Source organism: Engystomops pustulosus, chromosome 7 (genome assembly GCF_040894005.1).
Source record: "Engystomops pustulosus chromosome 7, aEngPut4.maternal, whole genome shotgun sequence".
NCBI lineage: Eukaryota > Metazoa > Chordata > Amphibia > Anura > Leptodactylidae > Engystomops > Engystomops pustulosus.
The window spans coordinates 22,061,319-22,082,764 of NC_092417.1; the positions used below are offsets into that span (position 1 = coordinate 22,061,319).

Consider the following 21,446-nt stretch of genomic DNA (forward strand, 5'->3'; position numbering starts at 1 on the left):
TCGTTTTCATAGAAACGCATACAATCGGTAATGAGCGCCCATTGTTTGGCATTTAAACAATATGTGAATACAGTCCTAAAAGAGATTGCCCATAAAATAAAATTCTCAAATTTCTCCCCACTAGTGATGTTTACACAATAAAGATCATTTTTAACCCCTTACTGTACAATCTTATTGCTGTTTTAGCTGCTGTCACTCAGTGATGGTCAGTGTGAGATCATAGGCTGTGAGCAGGGACTCTCTAAGCGGACACTTCATGATCCCTCTAGTGCTGTGTGCTGAAAATGCAGTTAGATTATCAGGGTACAGATTTATATACACTTTCATTTTGCTTATGAACATTGTGCTTGTATCTTATACATGGAAAAGGAGATGAGATGATGAGATGCATATTACACATGACATTCTCAGCTCTGATATTACAGGCATAACATACACAGCACTGCTATATCTCACCTGTAACACATACTGTCAGATCTACAGTGGCTCCCCTGGATAAAGATCTTATCTGTCTGTAGCTTTACTCTGCTCCCGTGCCGTGTGTGCATGCATGCACATTGGTGATTTGGATTGCGACACAATTTGAAAGTTAAACTCAGTCCGAATCAGTCGGATCGTCCGACTGCACGCCCCCCAATTTGTTTCGCATGGAAGCAACACGTGCGCCAAAATCCTAGCTCAGACAACTATTATTATACCTGTCAAACCATACAATCCCCGAAAAAGATGGAAAGTCCGACGAAAGTGCGATTTGCGTCCCTGTGGGAATAACGGTTTTTGGGCAAACCTTTAAGTTCAGCAGTTCTATTGAAACAGGGGCAGATTTGCCTATACAACAGGGAGTAGTGGGATACAGGTTCACCTTGTTAAAATACCAACTGGTTTGGCATCCTTCCTCATACACCCGTGAGGGTACGGTCACATGTGTCGCTTGTGTTGTGTTTACAAATGCAAAGCAAGCACCCTGGGGACAGACCTCACGCCGATTGCGTATGTTTTTAAAAAAAAATTGACAGAAATGCAAGTGATTGGTAATCAGCGCGTTATATCTTGTAAATACAACACAAGCGCCACGCCTCACCTGCACCCTTAGCGTAACACAACCCAGTCTGGACCACTTATTCTTGTACTAATGGGAGCGGAAAGAGAATGAAACAGGCAGAGCCCTTATAATGCCAAATCCACCCCGACCTCCTAGCCCATCCCCTGACTAGTTCATATGACAACTTGTGGCCTTATGGAGTTCCCCAGGTCTTCCACTGTAAAATAAATCTGAGGAGTAGAACAGTTAAATCATAGGAAACATTAATTTGATATTTTTTCTTACATTTTTCCCCATAGTTTCACCATCCATCAATCAATACAATATCATGTATGTCACTGTGTTGAAGAAAAAAAAAAAAAAACAACAACTCGAACCACATAAAAACAAGCTCTCATACGACTCCAGGAATGGAAAAATAGAAATATATACAGGAGGGGACAATCGTTTTTGTTTTTTTTTGGCTTTTGTAACTTGAAATCCTCCATTTCAGGCCCTTTTCACACAGGCCGTGTGGGGACGTGTATATATACATATACTCGAGTATAAGCCGAGTTTTTAGCACAACTTTTGTGCTAAAAATTCAACACTCAGCTTACACTCGGGTATAAAAAATAATAAACTTATTACTCACCATTCCGACGGCCCAGACAGCTCCTCTTCATCTTCATGCCGCAGGTTCGCGGCAGCTCTGTGGCCACGCCTCTTCTGATTGCATGCCGGCTCGGGGCCGCGGCAGCTCCGTGCGCACGGCCTGGCACTTAACTGAGATGTCATCCGCTGTTGACGTCACAGAGTGCGCCGGGCGGGCCGTGCGCATGGAGCCATCGCGGCCCCGAGCCGGCATGAAGACAGAAGAGGCGCGGCCACGGAGCTGCCGCGGACCTGCGGAATGAAGATGAAGAGGAGCTGTCCGGGCTGTCGGAATGGTGAGTAATAAGTTTATTATTTTTTTACCGGCAAAAGGGGGCTGGCTAGCGGCAGAAGGGGGCTGGCAGGCTGGCTAGCGGCAGAAGGGGGCTGGCAGCTATATACTGGGAGGCTGTGACCAATGCATTTCCCACCCTCGGCTTATACTCGAGTCAATAGGTTTTTCCCATTTTTTGGTGGTAAAACTAGGTACCTCGGCTTATACTCGGGTCGGCTTATACTCGAGTATATACGGTACACTCACCGGCCACTTTATTAGGTACACCTGTCCAACTGCTCGTTAACACTTAATTTCTAATTAGCCAATCACATGGTGACAACTCAGTGCATTTAGACATGGTCAAGACAATCTCCTGCAGTTCAAACCGAGCATCAGTATGGGGAAGAAAGGTGATTTGATGCCTTTGAACGTGGCATGGTTGTTGGTGCCAGAAGGGCTGGTCTGAGTATTTCAGAAACTGCTGATCTACTGGGATTTTCACGCACAACCATCTCTAGGGTTTACAGAGAATGGTCCGAAAAAGAAAAAACATCCAGTGAGCGGCAGTTCTGTGGGCGGAAATGCCTTGTTGATGCCAGAGGTCAGAGGAGAATGGGCAGACTGGTTCGAGCTGATAGAAAGGCAACAGTGACTCAAATCGCCACCCGTTACAACCAAGGTAGGCAGAAGAGCATCTCTGAACGCACAGTACGTCGAACTTTGAGGCAGATGGGCTACAGCAGCAGAAGACCACACCGGGTGCCACTCCTTTCAGCTAAGAACAGGAAACTACAATTTGCACAAGCTCATCGAAATTGGACAGTAGAAGATTGGAAAAACGTTGCCTGGTCTGATGAGTCTCGATTTCTGCTGCGACATTCGGATGGTAGGGTCAGAATTTGGCGTCAACAACATGAAAGCATGGATCCATCCTGCCTTGTATCAACGGTTCAGGCTGGTGGTGGTGGTGTCATGGTGTGGGGAATATTTTCTTGGCACTCTTTAGACCCCTTGGTACCAATTGAGCATCGTTGCAACGCCACAGCCTACCTGAGTATTGTTGCTGAGCATGTCCATCCCTTTATGAGCACAATGTACCCTGTAACATCTGATGGCTACTTTCAGCAGGATAATGCGCCATGTCATAAAGCTGGAATCATCTCAGACTGGTTTCTTGAACATGACAATGAGGTCACTGTACTCAAATGGCCTCCACAGTCACCAGATCTCAATCCGATAGAGCATCTTTGGGATGTGGTGGAACGGGAGATTCGCATCATGGATGTGCAGCCGACAAATCTGCGGCAACTGTGTGATGCCATCATGTCAATATGGACCAAAATCTCTGAGGAGCTTCCAGCACCTTGTTGTATCTATGCCACGAAGAATTGAGGCAGTTCTGAAGGCAAAAGGGGGTCCAACCCGTTACTAGCATGGTGTACCTAATAAAGTGGCCGGTGAGTGTATATGGCTATGGCGCCCGGCGGCAGAATGGTGCCACATACTATACTGTGTACAAGTAAAAGATAGAGCATGCTTTACGGCTGTGCATGGCTATGGCGAGCAGTGCTCACCGCTTCCCCTCCTCTTGGGCGCGCCTTTAGTGTGAAAGTAGCCATACTGTGATTTCCGGGGTAGACATACACATGAAACCATGGCGGGTGGCAACATGCAAATAATACTACAGTGGATAAACAGATTAGCTTTTAGTTTCTGCAGGAAGAGGGAGTCTGGTCTGTGGTCTATATTTACCAGAATTTGAAGGGTGTAAAAAGACATTGTCTTTTTTTAATTTCAGGGATGTTAATGGTTTTTAAGATTACACCGTACATCTCTAAGTAAACTGTGAATGGCTCATTAAATCAGTTACGGCAATTGAATTGCTTTTATACTATTTAACCATTGTGTTTGCATAGAGTTTACATGAAGTTAATATTGCATTTACGTAAACGTGATGTTAACGTATTTGATGACACCATGTAAGTTGTTAGTGCAGCGTAAACGCAACGTGTGAATGCTACTTAAACGAAATACTCGGGCACCATTGTGAAGGTCACTTGACGGATACAGCACTGCTGTCACGTTTTATGAGAATTACCACAAATGTGAACAGAGGCTTATATACTGTGGACAGGGAGCATCCCATGTAAATGGAAGGGACATGGCCATATTATTTCAGGGGATGTTTTTGTGATTATCTGGGTGATTTCTATTTTGTGACTACACATCGTTTACGAAGCGTTTTACACCGTTTGTGTACACCGTTTCCCGCCTCCTGTGGCGCTATGAGACGGGGGCGTGTCTCGGCGCTGTGTGAGGAGAAGTGGGCGTGCCTCAGCGCTGCGCGTCCCCGTCGCGTCCTCGTTATAATTTAGCGCGGCCCCGGTTGCGCGCTCCCGCGTCGCGTCCGCTCTTCGGTGACGCAGTGCTCCGTATTCCCCGTTCGGCCCGAGTCTTCTCTGCCGCCGTATTCGCATCCGGTACCGCTGCGCCTATCCCTATCCAGTGTCAGTTTGTCCTCATGGCGAGCGCCGGCCTGTAACACACCCCCTTCTCCTCAGCGGCCGCAGAGCGTTCTGGGGGAATCATGGCGGCCGGCAGCAGTGGTGGCGGTGGCGGCTCTAGTAAGGCCTCTGCCGGGGCCCTGGAGGCTGCTCTGGACAGGAAGCTGCAGGCGGTCACCAACACCATGGAGTCCATCCAGAGCCTGTCCGGCTGGTGCATAGAGAACAAGAAGCACCACTCCACCATCGTGCACTACTGGCTCAAGTGGTTCCGCAGATGTGAGTATGGCGGCCATCATCATCATCATCACCAGGGGGAGGGGGCATGTCACTGCTGTGCACAACTACAACTCCCAGCATGCTTTACCCTGGATACCTGACAGGATGGGGTAGTACAAGGCGCATCATCCACTCCTGTGAAGTTATAGAACTATAGCTCCCAGCATGCTTTACCCTGTGTACTTTGCAGGATGGGGTACTACAAGGCTCAGCATCTACTTCTGGGAAGTTATAGAACTACAACTCCCAGCATGCTTTACCCTGTATACCTGACAGGATGGGGTACTACAAGGCTCAGCATCTACTTCTGGGAAGTTATAGAACTACAACTCCCAGCATGATCTGTCCTGTATACCGGACAGGATGGGGTACTACAAGGCTCAGCATGTACTCCTGGGAAGTTATAGGACTACAACTCCCAGCATGCTTTACCGTGTATACCTGACAGGATGGGGTACTACAAGGCTCAGCATCTACTTCTGGGAAGTTATAGAACTACAACTCCCAGCATGATCTGTCCTGTATACCGGACAGGATGGGGTACTGCAAGGCTCAGCATGTACTGCTGGGAAGCTATAGAACTACAACTCCCAGCATGATCTGTCCTGTATAGCTGACAGGAATGGGTACTACAAGGTGCAGCATCCACTCCTGGGAAGTTATAGAACTACAACTCCCAGCATGCTTTACCCTGTATAGCTGACAGGATGGGGTACTACAAGGCTCAGAATCTACTCCTGGGAATTTATAGAACTACAACTCCCGGCATGATCTGTCCTGTATACATGACAGGATGGGGTACTACAAGGCTCAGCATGTACTCCTGGTAAGTTATAGAACTACATCTCCCAGCATGATCTGTCCTGTATACCTGACAGGATGGGGTACTACAAGGCTCAGCATCTACTCCTGGGAAGTTATAGAACTACATCTCCCAGCATGATCTGTCCTGTATACCTGACAGGATGTGGTACTATAAGGCTGAGTGCACATGTCTGAGCATGTAGTGTGAATATATTACACATATTGTGGTACTAAACGTCTCACAATGCAAAACCCTCTTATTTTGTTTAAGCTGTGGTACCACACTGTTCAGACGTTAGAGCTACAACTCGCAGGATGCTTGATAATTGATGTTCTGTCGTACTACTAAGCCCAGCATGTATTCCTGTGCAGTGGTTTAAATATTCAAAGAATACATGTCCCAGACTACCTTACCCAGTACCCTGTCCTGTTGTGGTACTACAATGCTTAGCATTTACTTCTGAAAGTACTAGCACTAAACGGCCCAGTCAAAGTAGGACCATAAGTCCCAGCAGGTTGTACTTGGTATACCTGGTATTTTGTATTAGGACAAACCTCCCTGTGACTTTCTGAGAAGAGTGGAACCACAATTCCCATCATGCTTTGCTGCCAGTAGACCTGACATTCAGCATGCACCTTTGCGAAGTACAGCATACAACACTGTAACTTTACAAAGCATAACTTCTAGTAGGACTGCTGAGCATTGTATAAAGGTATATCTGGTATAAAGGTATGGCATTCTGGGACGTGACAGTGGTACCAAGGATTCGCAGACTGCCTTAGATGAATTTCTCTGACCAAACACTGCACATAGGAAGGGACCAGAGCATCAGAATTATAGTTGCTGCTGCTAAGTGGGGAAGCAGGGACTCCATACATCATGTACCATGATGGTGCTCGGAGTCCCTTCCTTTGTATTTAGGTATGTCTCTGAAAACTGCAGAGCACAAGGTCCTTGATCCATGGACTCACCATGGTCGTGTGGCCTAAGCTTAGGAATACTGTGCTACAACAAGTGCAATACCTTTATGCTTGACGCAGTGGAACTACAATGTTCAGCAGTCATACTGGAACTACAGCTCCCAGAATGCATATCTGTCTAGACCTGACATTTGATAATACATGGTTTGTTGTTTGCGCCTGCAGAGTGTAGGCTCATGTGTCCCAACATGTAGTACCGCAGTCTATTAAGCCTTATGTGGTACTACAAGTCTCAGAACTGCATGTTTTTATCTCTTAGTGTTCTAGCACCGCAAGTCCCAGCAGCCTCTCCACACTGTGTTCCTAAATTGCTGTGATACTATAGAGCTCAATAAAGCTTCCTGTGTAGGTACAGCACTACAACTCCGAGAAGACAGTTGGGCTGTTTTGGTTGTTTTAGCTCTACAAGTCTTCCGGAAAGTGTAGGATCACAAGTTCCAGTATGCTCTACAATCAGTATTGCGTGTATGTGCTACCATGCTCCGTATACCCAGTGTGCTGTTCAGTGTCCATCTTGGAAACCACAACTCCCAGCATCCTCTACTTTAAATATTCTTGGCATTAAATAGTACGACAAAGCTCAGCATTCTCCTGTGGGGGAATGTAGAACTACAACTGCCATCATGTTTTACTTGGGGGTTTTTACCACCTCAGATTTTTTAGAGTAGACCTAGGCTTTGTATTTCAGTGTGATAGGATTACTCACAGTAGAGCATGCTGAGAGCTGTGATTCTAAATTTTGTTAAGCTTGTGGAGAACAAGAAGTCTCTGTATGCTCTATCCCCAAACATCCCAGACATGCTGTGATACTGAAAAGCATAGTTTATATCTAAGAAGTAGAGAACCACATGTGCCAGCACTGAAGGGGATAAATTGCTGCTGATGGGGTAGCAGGGTTTTGTGTTGGCTGGCAGCGGGCTTGCTGCGGATGGCTTATGGAGTGTTTGCATCTTCTAAACTAATTATGTATTACAGGCAGTCCCCGGGTTACATACAAGATAGGGACTGTAGGTTTGTTCTTAAGTTGAATTTGTATGTAAGTCGAAACTGTATATTTTATCATTGTAGTTCCTGACAATTTTTTTTTTTGCCCCAGTGACAATTGGAGTTTCAAATTTTTTTGCTGTAATAGGACCAAGAATTATCAATAAAGCTTCATTGCAGACAATTTTAAGCTGATTATTGCAGTCTGGGACTATTTTAAAGCATCCAGAGAGCTTCACCAGAGGTCACAGTGGGCAGAGGGGTCTGTCTGTAACTATGGGTTGTCTGTAAGTCAGGTGTCCTTAAGTAGGGGACCGCCTGTACTTGGGTCTGACTTCCAGTAGGAGGCTGCAGTGCAGCATGGCCATGTGTTTGAGGAGGGGGCCCTGCGCTGTTTTCTCTCACAGTCCTGTGAGTATGCATGTTACCACCTCTCAGGTCATGAAGGCTGTGACCCCACGATCTGGAGGTAGTTGTGGCCTTATTCTTGACTATAAATAATTGGCCATCATAAGGTGGTGCTGAGGCCTTGCGGTCTGTCTGCGTGTTCCCTTCTAGCGGGTACTACAGGTCATGCCAAGTAAAATGTATTAGATGGTAGAACATGCTCCCAAACAAGTGCAATGTATGACAATGTTTTTTATTTTTTTTTGCGGTCGACACGCGCACTGTTCAAAACTTTTATTCTTCTGGCATCCACATGTGCTTGTAGCACCTACTGACCTGGCACAGTGACGGTCACCTGTGTGGATATCTTTGAGCACTCCTGTCCCGGGGGTCATGCTGACCTCTAGACTGTAAGCAGGATGATGTGTGTCAGTGTTTTCAGGTTGATCATTGGTGAAGAGGAATTATTTTATTTGCTTTCTATTTTCTTATACGGCACACGTTGGAATATTTAGAATTTTCCGTTCAACTTGATCTATCTATCTTAACCATTGGGTAGCTCCCAGCAGCGTAAATGCATCTATATGTTTATATATGTTTAAGATGTAAATATGTTTAAATGTAACATATTTATATATGTTTCAAATATGTAAATGCAGCTATAGGTTTTAATGTTGCTTGGCTACTATAGTCATACAATTTTAAGTTTATGTAAATGTAAAACAAGTGCTTCAGGGAGACTTCACTAGAGCCCCTCCGAGGTTGCATGCCCCCCTAAATTCACATGCTGATAATACACTGCTTCCCGGTGTATTTGCAGCCCGATGTTGCACAGGTAAGGTAGCCTAATACATGCTTTACAGCACTGAGGTTTGTGCGCAGCACTATAAGATGTGTAAGTGCCATCATGAGGTCAAATGTCCCATCGGGGAGATCTTGTAAACGGCATGCGATGTGATAGTAAAATATTTACAGAAGTTAAGCAAAGCCATGAAACTTCAGCAGCATTGGGCTGCATTTAGATGAACTTATGCCCTCGCGGCTACGGCCAGGCGGGCATACGTCCGCCGCGATGGAGAAGAGGAAGGGCCATAATACGAGGAAAGATAGGACATGTATGATCTTTTCCCTATGTTGGGAGCGGTACGGTGCCTCGTGTGTGGCACCTTATCGCTCTGTGCGCCCATTGCTGTCTGTGTGGTATATGTACGGCAAGCTTGCGGCGGTTCATACGTCCCCCATAGTTGTCTGAATGCAGCCTAAGTCTTTGGGAGTGAGTGGGAGATTTAAAAATGTGTTCTGTTCATGGAAAAGTTAGCCTGTTTTTGTTTTGTTTTTTTAAATCTGGGGGAAAAACAGTATTTCTATTTACCCAATGAGGCACTAAGAGGTTAGCTGCACCTATAGCTTCTTTATCCACTTTGTGTCTGTATATGTGCTGTTAGTGAACAGGTGTGCAATGGTCTTTGCTTATCCTAATATGTGGTTCAGCAGGATGTGGAAAATATGCACAAATTTCCTGAAGCATGTATTTGCTTTCAAGTGCCCCTTTAGATGACTGTTTTTACTTTGTGAATCTTACCCCATGATTCGGGCTTTGGCTTATACAGGCAGTCCCCGAGTTATGTGCAAGATGGGTTCAATTTGTATGTAAGTTGAAACTGTATATTTTATAATTGTAGATGACGACAAATTTTTTTTTTTGCCCCAGTGACATTTGGAGTTTCAAAATTCTTTGCTGTAATTGGACAAAGGATTATCAATAAAGCTTCATTACAGACACCTCACAGCTGATCATTGCAGTCTGGGACTATAGTAACATCCAGAGACCACCAGAGGTCACAGGGGGCGGAGGGGTCTGTCTGTAACTAGGGGTCGTCTGTAAGTCTGGTGTCCTTAAAGGGAACCTACCACCACAAATCTACCTATAAAGGTAGATTGGGTGGTAGGTGGATCAATGGGACGTGAGGATAGCCCTTTTAAGGGCTAATCCTCACGTCCCTGCACTTTTTTAATAACTTTTATTAGATATTTATTTAAACTTACTTATGCGTCTACTGGGGCGTGGAGTAGCCGCATATGAGATTACACGAGGCGGCTACTCCACGCCCCGGTAGCCACTTTACCCCTCCTACTCGCCCATCTTCGGCGCGCAGCTCTGCGTAGCTGCGCGCCCTCGTCCGGCGATACTGCCGTCTGCGCATGCGCAGAAGAGCAGGCCCGCGCCTGCGCGGTCACTACTCCGAAACAGGCGCGGGCCTGCTCTTCTGCGCGTAGCTGCGCGCCAAAGATGGGTGGTGAGTAGGAGGGGTAAAGTGGCTACCGGGGCGTGGAGTAGCCGCCTCGTGTAACCTCAGATGCGGCTACTCCACGCCCCAGTAGCCGCATAAGTAAATTTGAATAAATATCTAATAAAAGTTATTAAAAAAGTGCAGGGACGTGAGGATTAGCCCTTAAAAGGGCTATCCTCACGTCCCATTGATCCACCTACCACCCAATCTACCTTTATAGGTAGATTTGTGGTGGTAGGTGCCCTTTAAGTAGGGGAATGCCTGTATAGGGCTAATTCTTGCCCTTCCTACTTCATCATGTTTTTGCTTCAATTATTTTTACTGTGTCCTTCTGCAAGCGGTGAATGGAGAGGGCTCATGTGCTTAACCCTCAATATACAGAATGGATCAGCAAACACCACTATCACCTACAGCCATGCCACCATATTCCTTTATCTTAACCCCCTACCCTGTGTGGTAATCTCTGTCCAGTTATTCAGCATGATCTTTACTGTGTGCCACAAAGAAAGCTACACTTGTGCGTGCGCAAGGGCCTCAAGCCGGTTGCCCACAAGGGCAACTGTGCACTGGCAAGTTTCCCTGAACCGAAGCGCAAATCGCTGAACTGAACTCAGAAATTTGATGTTTAGTCCAGGAAATCCATAACACGCCTGGCTGCTTACCTATTACCGTTCAGTTTAATGTCTGTAGTTTGGGCAATCGCCTCTACCTCTAGCAAGTTTGCATGACTGGTCATAGATTATTTTTCATTGTGTGGATACAGTAAAGTGTTATGTTTTGTAGTAACTTGTGCAGTCTGTGCCAGGGATAGTGACATTGTTGTGTACATAATGACTGCTCTGCTTATCATTGTGTTTCAAGGTATAAAAAAATGTCTGTAGAGCTGCAATAACTGCTGATACATGTGCACTTTTATTTTTACTTGGCTAAAGCAATAACAATCCCTCTCTCCAGACAACTGCTGGAGCTTGTCACTGGCCGTGGCAATCTTGTGCTGCGCTATTGCCAGTGATACAGCTGTCATGTTGGTAGGAGATTGCCATTGTTCATGCTAAATAAACTAAACCAATTGGTGTCTTTACGGGGTAAATATGTGTCCTCAATGTCACTTATTTAATTGCAACGCAGTTTATACATTTGTAGGTGAAAAAGTGCCGGAAAATGTTATTTTCCTGACATCCTGTTTACACATCACCAGTGTGTTGGCAAAAGTCTCCACCAAAGGCTACTTATATTGTAGCAGTAGCAGGTTGCAAAAAGTGAATGTTTGTCTAAATGGATACGGTCAAAGTTTGCAAGGTTTGTTTTCTGCTAAACAAATTGTACTTCCTAGTGACTGTATTTTATATTCTCCATGCTGTTTACTAGGAAGCTGGAATTTTTAAATGCAGTGAAATTGGCATGGCATTCTCACCATCTCTTGTGGGCTCTGCTCTTGCAGCTTTCACTCTGCGCTCCAAATGACACCTCTACCTTATTTTTTTAGGTCATGCTTCTGAATAACAAATTAATATAGGTTTTATTAGAATTTTATTAAAAAAATTAAAACCTTTTTTTACAAAAAGAAAAGTTCAACATTTTTTGCCATATTTTTATGGTAATAACTTTGTTATACTTCAGTATGTAAGGTGTCATTTTTGTAGGAGTTATTTTTTCCACCATTTTTAGGATTGTACGACCTTTTTATTTAAAAAAAAAAAAAAAAAAAAAAATTGTTACAAAAATTTGTTGAAATAATTAGGACACTTTTTTCAGTTATGGGTTTCAACGCTGAGAATAAAGTTTTGATGGCTATCGCCGTATCCCAAAAGTCCCTAACATTAACACGTTTTTTAAAATTTTATTTGTGTTCAAGGGAAACGGCAAATGATTTAAAATAAACCTACCATGAGGAATCTACTGTCAGAACCGGGTAGATTCCTCCTCACGACCTCTGCCCTAATCTGTAATTTATTAATCCTGGAATTTAACCTACCGTAATTTGTTAACTTTTTTTTTTTACAGTATGTAAATTACCTGCTCAGGCTACTTGGCCATGTACTAGCCTGGCCGGGCACTGGGAGCGAAGGCTACACCATGCCCAGTAGCCTCTGCAGTTAATGTACATATTACTAAAATAAAGTTTTTAAAAAAGTTAGGTTCCAGGATTATTAATTTACAGAGACAGACTGGAAAAATCTACCATCAGATCTTCTTCTTATAGGAGATTCCTAATGGTAGGTTTCCTTTTAAGTTCTTTGTATTTTTATTTGTTTTTTTTTTCCCCACAACTTTTATTTCAAGACTCCTTAGAGTCTTGTCTGATTTAAGGTGTTTAGCTCTTGGCAATCATTCAACGCCCCCTTATGTTATCAGGGGCACTGGCCGGATTAATGATGGGCCCCTATTGTGTAAGGGCTACAATCATATTTGATGGCGGCTCTTTAGGGGTGGACCCCCGCGATTGGTGCCAGCTACATAATGTAACGAACAGCCGCGGCACCAGCGATGAGTAGGTGTACCTGGTTTATCACACACGATTTTCATTGTGGATTTCCTTCAAGCTGAATAGGTCATGGGTTTTCACCATACAAAGTTACAGATAGTGTTGGGTATTGTCCTTGGATATCTGTTTGTGTACTAGTAGCAGCAGCCGCCGGACTGCAAGAAAAATTGGCTTATTTCAGGATTGTAGCTGAACTTGGATTGCTTGCATACCAGTGGACTGGAGAGATCCAAGTCCAGCTACAATCCTGGAATATAAATGCATTCTTCACAGTCCAGCTGCTACTACTTACTAATAGAAAACAAAAAGGTTGAGCGAATTGTACATGTCAAACATGTTTACTGATTCCTTCTAAGTCTGTTTCCATATGAAAATGTTAATCTTTGCCTCGGTGAGAAGGAAAAGTTCCTCAATTGTAAGCATTTTCAAGGTTGGCCCACGACTTTGTCCAAGTTTCAAGCGTGTATTTGATTTTGTCCCTCCCACCCTGAAGTACAGGCGGTCCCCTACTTAAGAACACTCGACTTTCATACGTACCCCTAGTTACAAACGGACCTCTGGATATTGGTAATTTATTGGGCTTTAGCCCTAGACTACAATGATCAGCTATAACAGTCATCACAGGTGTCTGTAATGAAGCTTTATTGGTAATCCTGGTTCTTATGACAACCCAACATTTTTAAAATCCAATTGTCACAGAGACCAAAAAAGTTCTGGCTGGGATTACAATAATAAAATATACAGTTCCGACTTGCATACAAATTCAACTTAAGAACAAACCTACAGACCCAATCTTGTATGTAACCCGGGGACTGCCTGTATATTCCTTGTGTGCAAGTTTGGGGCTGAATAAGGTTTCCTTCTTTAGTTTTATCTGCTGATTGACTATATTTTACTCTTCTGGGTGACCTTGTGTTCATGAAATGTATTGCAGATGTTGGAGTCTGTACACAATGTATGCATCATAGAGGAGATTTATTGAATTGTTTTCTATATGAGTACGCATAAATGTTATATATGTAAATCTCACCTCCGAAACCATGCCTCTCTAACTGTGGTCAGGGACCCATATATTTGATTTTGAAGTAGCATATACCTCTTCTATAGACCTTGGTCTGCAGGTGAATGTGCATATTGCCATGAACTTTGAACATTATCTGACCGCAAATAGAGCTAGCTTTCACATGTATGTTTATGCTGCGCTGTATGTTGGGGGCACTCTAGTTTAGCTAAACATGGTGGGAAGCTGTGTCCTGTAGCATAATCTATTGCAGTGTGTCCTTCAGTGCATGGGAATGAGATGTCATAGGATGATTTGCTGCATTACTACATATTTGCTGCGTATACTCTCTTCCCCACCGCCAATGACCTTCTGTTTCCATCTTTAACAGCCGGATTTCATCGGGAAAAAACTTTATAAACTATGCAATGAGTGCGTCATGGCTCCACTGATAAGTAATTGAAGCAAGCCCCTCTGGGCAATTGATACACATACCCAATGCTAAGAGCCGGTAACATCAGCAGAGCGCCTTTGTCTCATTTGCATAGTTTATAAAGCTTTTTTTTTCTATGAAATCCATCCTTTCTGAAAGATGTAAAAAAGTTATTGGGGACGTGACGAGGTCAGTATGAGCATCTACTATTTGGTTAGCTGATGGTAGATGTCCTTTAAAGGAAACGTACCACTGCTCGCAGTTTCGCTAAAAAAACGAATAACTTACATATGTAAATAGCCCTTCGGTACTACCCCTGCATCATCCGATGTTTAAATATTCACGCCTCCTTCATTGTACACGTCCTCCTTCAGGTGCCAAGAGCCGTGACGTCACCAAGCTCTCGCCACCTAACGCTGGCCGGATGTGCGAGAGTTAGTAACTGTGCATGCGCGATAGGTGCCGAGAGCTTGGTGACGTCACGGCTCTTGGCACCTGAAGGAGGACGTGTACAATGAAGGAGGCGTGAATATTTAAACGCCGGAAGCCATCGCCCTTCCGAAGATGACATAGGAGTAGAACCGAAGGGCTATTTACATATGTATGTTAATAGTTTTTTTTTTTTTTTTTTTAGCGAAACTAAAGATCGCCGTGCCTAACTAAAGTATGTGCCGGCATCACTATTAAATAGGCTTCCGGGTGGTCTGCTCACATGATTTCATCATGCGAGCAGTGGTAGGTTCCTTTAAGTGAACTCAAAAAGCAATGTAAGGGTGCGGTCACATGTTGCAGTTAAAACTGCATCGCAATTGAGGTGGTTTTATGTGCAGTTTTGTCAATTTCACAGGTGAAAGACTTGAACTGAATGTGTGAATTTGATTTTGAAGGAGAAAGCAGTTCCACTAATTTCATCCACCTTTTGATTTGATGCCTTTCACTTGTTAAAATAAGTAATACCACTTAAAACCACCCCAAAACTAATTGCAATGCAGTTTTAACTGCAACGTGTGACCTCACCCTAAGAACCAGGTAACATGTCCTTGTGTAGTCAACTGGGAAGTAATAAAACCTCCAATACCAAACCATATCCTAGGTGTCTTCAAGATAAGACAAAAGAAGCCTGATGTTTCTGCGGTTATATTGCTTCTAGATATATATATATATATTTTTTCTTTATAGTAAGTATTTTGACAGCGGCTTCAACCCCTAGGGATTTCACATGTGCACAAATTATAGTGTTGAAGTCACTGAAATTGGTACTTGGTTTTTCTGCCGGCATCAGGTGTCGGTATAGTAATTTGACAGAATGATCCTATGTCTTAAAATGATCCTGTCTGCTCCCAGGTCAATCACACTTCTGTGAAATCAACTTGCCCAGTTATGAATCAACATAGCCGTGGTTCTATAGGTGGTGACCACAGACTATTTCTATGTTCTCATTATGTTTGGCAGCTGTTTTGTTCACTTTTGCATTTTCTCATTGCTCTCATCCGTAAAGGTAGCATGAGTGTCTGTCTACAACCCATAGAAGTTGATCACCTTGTGCATCTCATCCAGGATGGCATATTAATGTGATGCGTGGACTTCTGCTGTAAAATAATTAGCCTTTGGCCCATGCCTTCTGGCTTTGTATTAGAACTTTATTGGGCAGATAATGTACATAGATTACTCTTACATGTAACGGGTCCAGAAAACCGTAGTAAATGTGCACTGGTTATGCTGAATGGTCATCTTTATTTTACATCATGTTGTATCATTGCAGTGGATGGGATTTTATCCCCTGTTAATGAAATTTTCAAAGATCTATTTCTGAAAACATGGGGATTCATGAAAGCAGAGGTTGCATTTTTCCAGATGGAAAAAATTTGGAGGAGTATTTTTTTTGGTAATGGAGGAGTGAATAAATTAAAACATAAGCTGCTCTGAGGCACTCTGGTGATGTAGCAGAAGTTCCCAAGACTGATTGGCATAATTTTTAACATGAGTGAAGTTGGAGAAAGGGGGGGGGGGCACTATATGTTTGTGCCACTATAGTTTTCAAGATATTAATAAGTTTCCAGAGGTCAATCAGCCTCCCCACGTTACCCTAATCAAACAAAACTGGTAGCAATCAATTCTGCTACGTTAGTGTTGCTCAAATTTTTGTTTGTTCTGCTTTTGTTGTGAAGATATTAACAGAATTGTAAAGGTCAAAAGGTCAGCCAGCCCCCCCAACAAAACTGGTGTCAAACGTTTGTGCTATCGTTTTTAATGTATTGATTTTTTTTTTTTTCTAGATGTCATCAAAGTTCATTCCTTCGAAAGTACAGTGTGTTTTCTAGCTCCCCCTGGTGGTCAAAGCAGACAAGTGTCACTATATATATGTTTTCGCAGTTCATCCAAAACACCTTGACTTGTGTAAACACCTAAACATTCCTTTAAAACAATAGGGAACAAACAAAAATTTTTATTGCACAAACGTTTGACACCACTTTTGTTTCATTTGGTTAATGTGGGGGGGCTGGATGACCTTTTGAACTTTACAAGTTTAGTTAATATATTCAAAACAAAAGCAGCGCAAAAGTAGCAGAATTGATTGGCACCAGTTTTTTGATTGTAATGTGGGGGGACTGGTTGACCTCTGGAAACTTTAATATCCAATTTTGTTAGGTTTGAACAAGGTGGTGGGCCAACTTCACTCAGATAAACTTTTAGAGTTCTAATAAAAGTCATGTGGAATAGTTCCTCAGGAGCTAGATAGTATGCCACATCTACCCTATAATCTGCATACCAGGGGACCACGGGTCTCTCAAAGCATCATCTGTATTTGGTAGGATTTCTATGTTGGTTTACAAGACAGTCCATTCCTAAAAGACCTACACAGGATGGTGGTCTGGAAGAAAACCCTGTATACATTACAATAGGATTGGCTTACTCTTGTGATTTAAGCTTATCCGATATGTATAGGTCATCCAAACTCTCTTCTGATGAGATGTTGGGGAACAGTTGTATTTTACATCTCGTGAGGAGGAGCATAGGATGTAACCCTAGAAGACGGTCTCCATTTATAGCTTATACTGTTCTCATTGTGTCTACACAATCCCTGGAGGCCAAAGATTACGCCTCCGCTTTTGTATCTATATTTTGCCTATTGGAACACTAAGTACATGAGGCTTGTTTGTTGTCCTTAAAGGAATTTGATTTGATGCATTATGAAGCAAACATATCTTGGTTAATCTCTGAGCTGAGTGTTTTTGCTGATTAAAACGGATATAAAATTATAATGATGCTCTCTCCTTCTGTGGCTGGTTCAGCACTTCTCCTAGCATGTGAGTTATTCTCTGCAGGAGAGGATTATATAATTGGTGGGTTGTGCCTGAAGGCAGAATAATCAATTGCTGCACCATCCCCCAGCTGCTGTGTATGAGTGATCCAGCTCAGGTTGATTAGTCATGCTTGACTAACCTCCATGTCTAATGAAAAGTTCTGTGTGTAATGTGTTTATGTAGGAAGTCCGCCTGACCCAGCTTTCCCAAGGTCCTGAATGATAGAATTATTTTTTCAGCAAAACCACTCAACTCAGGGATTAACCAAGATATGATCCTCCATCAGTGTCGCTACAGCATTCCCAAGGTATGTTTGTTTCATAATGCATCGAATCAAATGGTAGATTTCCTTTAAAGGGAACATGTCCTCAGGAATTGGTAGAATAAACCACTACCAGTTTGCTGTTAAGCAGGTTCTATATCCTGTTTTTTCTTGGCCCAACTTGGCGGCATAATCCAGAAAATAAACTTTCCAGGAGATGTAAGTTAGATGAATAAAGTCAGGGAGTTGGAGAGTTTGTTACTTAAGTTAAACTCTTCCTTCCTCTAAACATCTCCATCCATGTGATTGCCATCAAGAGAAGGGGGCGCTCTTAGGCAGGAAAAGCTTGACTTCAGTGTCAAACTCTCTGCCTCACATCCAGCGTATAGTTGATTTTCTGGATGATGCCACCACACCAGGCCATGAATGAAACATCATCTAGAAGCTGCTCAACTGGTTAAAACATACTGCTAGTGGTTTACTAGGCCATATTCTGACAGGTTCCCTTTAAAGCCTGTGACATGTTCCCTTTTAACTGTACATTTTTATTTTTGTGGATTGCCTGTTAGGGGGCAGTCAGATGGGCTAAAGTATTGGCTGGTTGCTGCTTCACTAAAAAATGGGACAAGTACCTAGTAGTTTACTGCTTTAACCCATTGGTGGTTTTTGCGAGATCTTTGGGATCTCAATCGATTGTTTCTCATCCTAAGACTGTAGTAGCATCATGTACTGAAATATGTCCAATTTTGTTGCATTGTACTATTCTATGAAATGGAAGGATAGCAGACAAAGAACACAACAGCGCTCATAGGGTGATATCGTTTGGTTCAGGGTATCTGACGTGGTTAGACAGTCGCTTACCTGGATCAGTTGTGCTTCAAAGTAAGGCACAACTCTCTTATTGGCATAAAGGGTTTTGGTCGAGGTGCAACCGGCGTCTTTGGGTTTTCCGGGCACGAGATCGTCTGCAGTCAGAGAATAGGTGCAGTGAAGTCAAGAGCGGAAGGCGCACAACAAGACCGGGTAATGGTTCCAAAAGGTTTTCTTTTTATTTAAATCATGGAAGGTACACGGAAGAAACACAACGCGTTTTGGGGATCTGTGGTCCCCTTTTTCAAGTGGATAAGTGATCTTGATCCTGATTGGATGGCAAGAATCTGACTGAAGACTAGTTTACAGCCAAAAATGACTTATGAAAAGCAGAAGCCTCAGGCAGGGAGGGGCTGCTACAGCCGTATTCCAGTTAGCGTCATAAATCTCAGCTACAGTCAGCTCCCAAGCTTATCCACTTGAAAAAGGGGACCACAGATCCCCGAAACGCGTTGTTTCTTCCGTGTACCTTCCATGAAAAGAAAACCTTTTGGAACCATTACCCGGTCTTGTTGTGCGCCTTCCGCTCTTGACTTCACTGCACCTATTCTATGAAATGGATGGCAGCTTAGTAAATCTTCTTTCCAATCTGTGGGGACAGTGCACATACTAGCTGTCTGGATGTTATACAAGAAAAGCACTTGCTGGGTTATGTACAGGCAGGCCCTGGGTTATGTACAGGATAGGTTCTTTAGATTTGTTCTAAAGTTGAATGTGTATGCAAGTAGGAACTGGTATATCTTGTAAGTGTAACTCCAGATTAAATTTTTTTTTTCTTCTCTCTTCATCCCTGCGACAATTGGATTTTGCAAAATTCTGGGTATGAAGGGAACAAGGAATAATAAAGCTTCGCTGTAGACACCTTTTTGATAAATTTTACAGTTGATCATTGCAGCCTTTAGCTAAAGTACAGTAACTTTGCAGAATCCAGAGGTCAGTCTGTAACCCTGGTGTCCTTAAGTCGAGGAATGCCTGTATATTCTTTACAAATGTATATATATCTTTGTGAGTGGAAAAGTTTTACCATTTTTCACATGTCCAGCCTAGGATTCTTGCCTGGTATCCTGAACTATATCATATGACGTTGATGCATTTCACCGGACTCACCTTGCACTTCTGAGCAATATGCTCCTTCTATACTACTTTTGTACCAAAATAGTCATAGACATGATGCTGAGTTTCTATCCCTGTATCCGATGAGACTGGTTAAGTCTCATGGGGGCACTAACCGTACCAGTTCCTTTATCTGCATTAAAAATGTGTGTTGTGTGCAAAGATACAACTTGAAGTCTTATTTATAAATCGGTGTCTTGTCAATGTTTTACACCAAGAACATTTGCTTGTCTAAAAATAATCTTCTTGTTTAGGCTGACAAGACTAATGCAAAACACTGATGTATGAATAGCGAAAACCGGGAATTGTCTCTATCTTTTTTTTGAAACTTGCTGTCAAAGGACACTATTACCCATAATGGGAAGTGAGAGTCCAGAGTAACATCCTATGGACTCAATCACCCAGGTAGTGCAAACAAAATACAGGTTACAGTCTCTTTCCACAAAATTATATAATTTGCTCAGCTCCTCCTGCTCTATAACCTACAGACTGGAGTGTAGTAATCATGTGACGGGTTTTCTTTAATGTGATTCTCTATAATTGTAAAGGGAAAATGCCTTCAACTATATGAATATGATTAGGACATGTCCACATTCTTTTTGCTAATGTTGCTACACTCACATAAGTTTTTCTGTGATCTTGCAATCTTAACCCCTTCCCGACATTTGACTATAAAAGTAATAGTACTGCATGGCGGGATGTGCGTTCCCGCAAAATGCAGTACTATTACGTCAAGCTTCTGGCCCCGGCTCCTGAACGGAGCCGGGGCCAGAAGCTGCGGGTGTCGGCTATATATTATAGCTGACACCCGCGATAGGAAATTTCTCCGATCGCGGGTGTTAACCCCTAACACACCGTTGTCGCGCTGACCGCGGCATGTTAGGGGCATTTCACAAGAATCGCCCCCCCCCGCAGCGCTTACCGGGGGGGGTCCGTGGTTCCGATCGCAGCCCCGGGACTGCCAGTGCCCGGGGCTGCGCGATCCTTCTCCGTGAGCCGGGTCCTGCCTTCTGGCAGGACCCGGCTGTAACACACTGCGCATGCGCAATACATCTGTATTACAGCAAGGTGAAGAATAGCTTGAACCAGCTATCAGTGGATCGCTTGTTCAAGCTTACCTGTAAAAGTGATAAAAAAAAACTGTTAAAAACATTTAATAAAAACCTTTTTTAACAAAAATAAATAATTAAAAAAAGTTAAAGTTCCCTATACACATGTAAAATAAAAAAACCCACAAAATCGCCAAAAAACCCTGCATATTTGGTATCGCCGCGTCTGTAACAATCCGTACAATAACTCAAACATTATTGGGCCCGCTCAGTGAACGCCGTAAAAACAAAACCCGAAAAACTCGCCAAAAATGTAAGTTTTTCATAAAATCTCTTCACAAAAATGTTCTAAAAAATGATCAAAAAAAGTTATGTGCGCCAAAATGGTATCAATTGAAAAGACAACTCAACACGTAAAAAATAAGCCCTGAACCAGCTCTGTCAACCAAAAATTATTAAAGTTACGTCTCCGAAAAGATGGCAAAAACAAATGAGATTTCCTCTGTATTAGTTTTTTTTTCAGTAAAATTGTAAAAATAAATGAAAAACTATATAAATGAGGTATCGCCGTAATCGTAGTGATCTGTAGAATAAAGATATAGTATTTTTAGTGTACGGTGTACGACCCCCAAAAAATACAAAAAGAAAGGAAACCAAAATTGCCAATTTTTTTTCCCTCCATACATTCAAGAGTTAATAAAATTTCATCAATAAGCTCATGACCCACTAAAATGAAGTATTTGTAAA

General features: G+C 43.0%; 1 protein-coding gene across 1 annotated transcript in view; it reads left to right on the plus strand.

The window, feature by feature from the left end:
* The first annotated feature begins 4,297 nt into the window (after positions 1–4,297).
* RPRD2 (regulation of nuclear pre-mRNA domain containing 2) overlaps positions 4,298–21,446 on the plus strand; it is a 49,095-nt gene continuing 31,946 nt past the window's right edge. Inside the window, exon 1 of the mRNA XM_072115099.1 lies at positions 4,298–4,735. Coding sequence (XP_071971200.1) covers positions 4,540–4,735 — 196 coding nt within the window. The 5' untranslated portion in view covers positions 4,298–4,539. The remainder of the gene's footprint in view (positions 4,736–21,446) is intronic.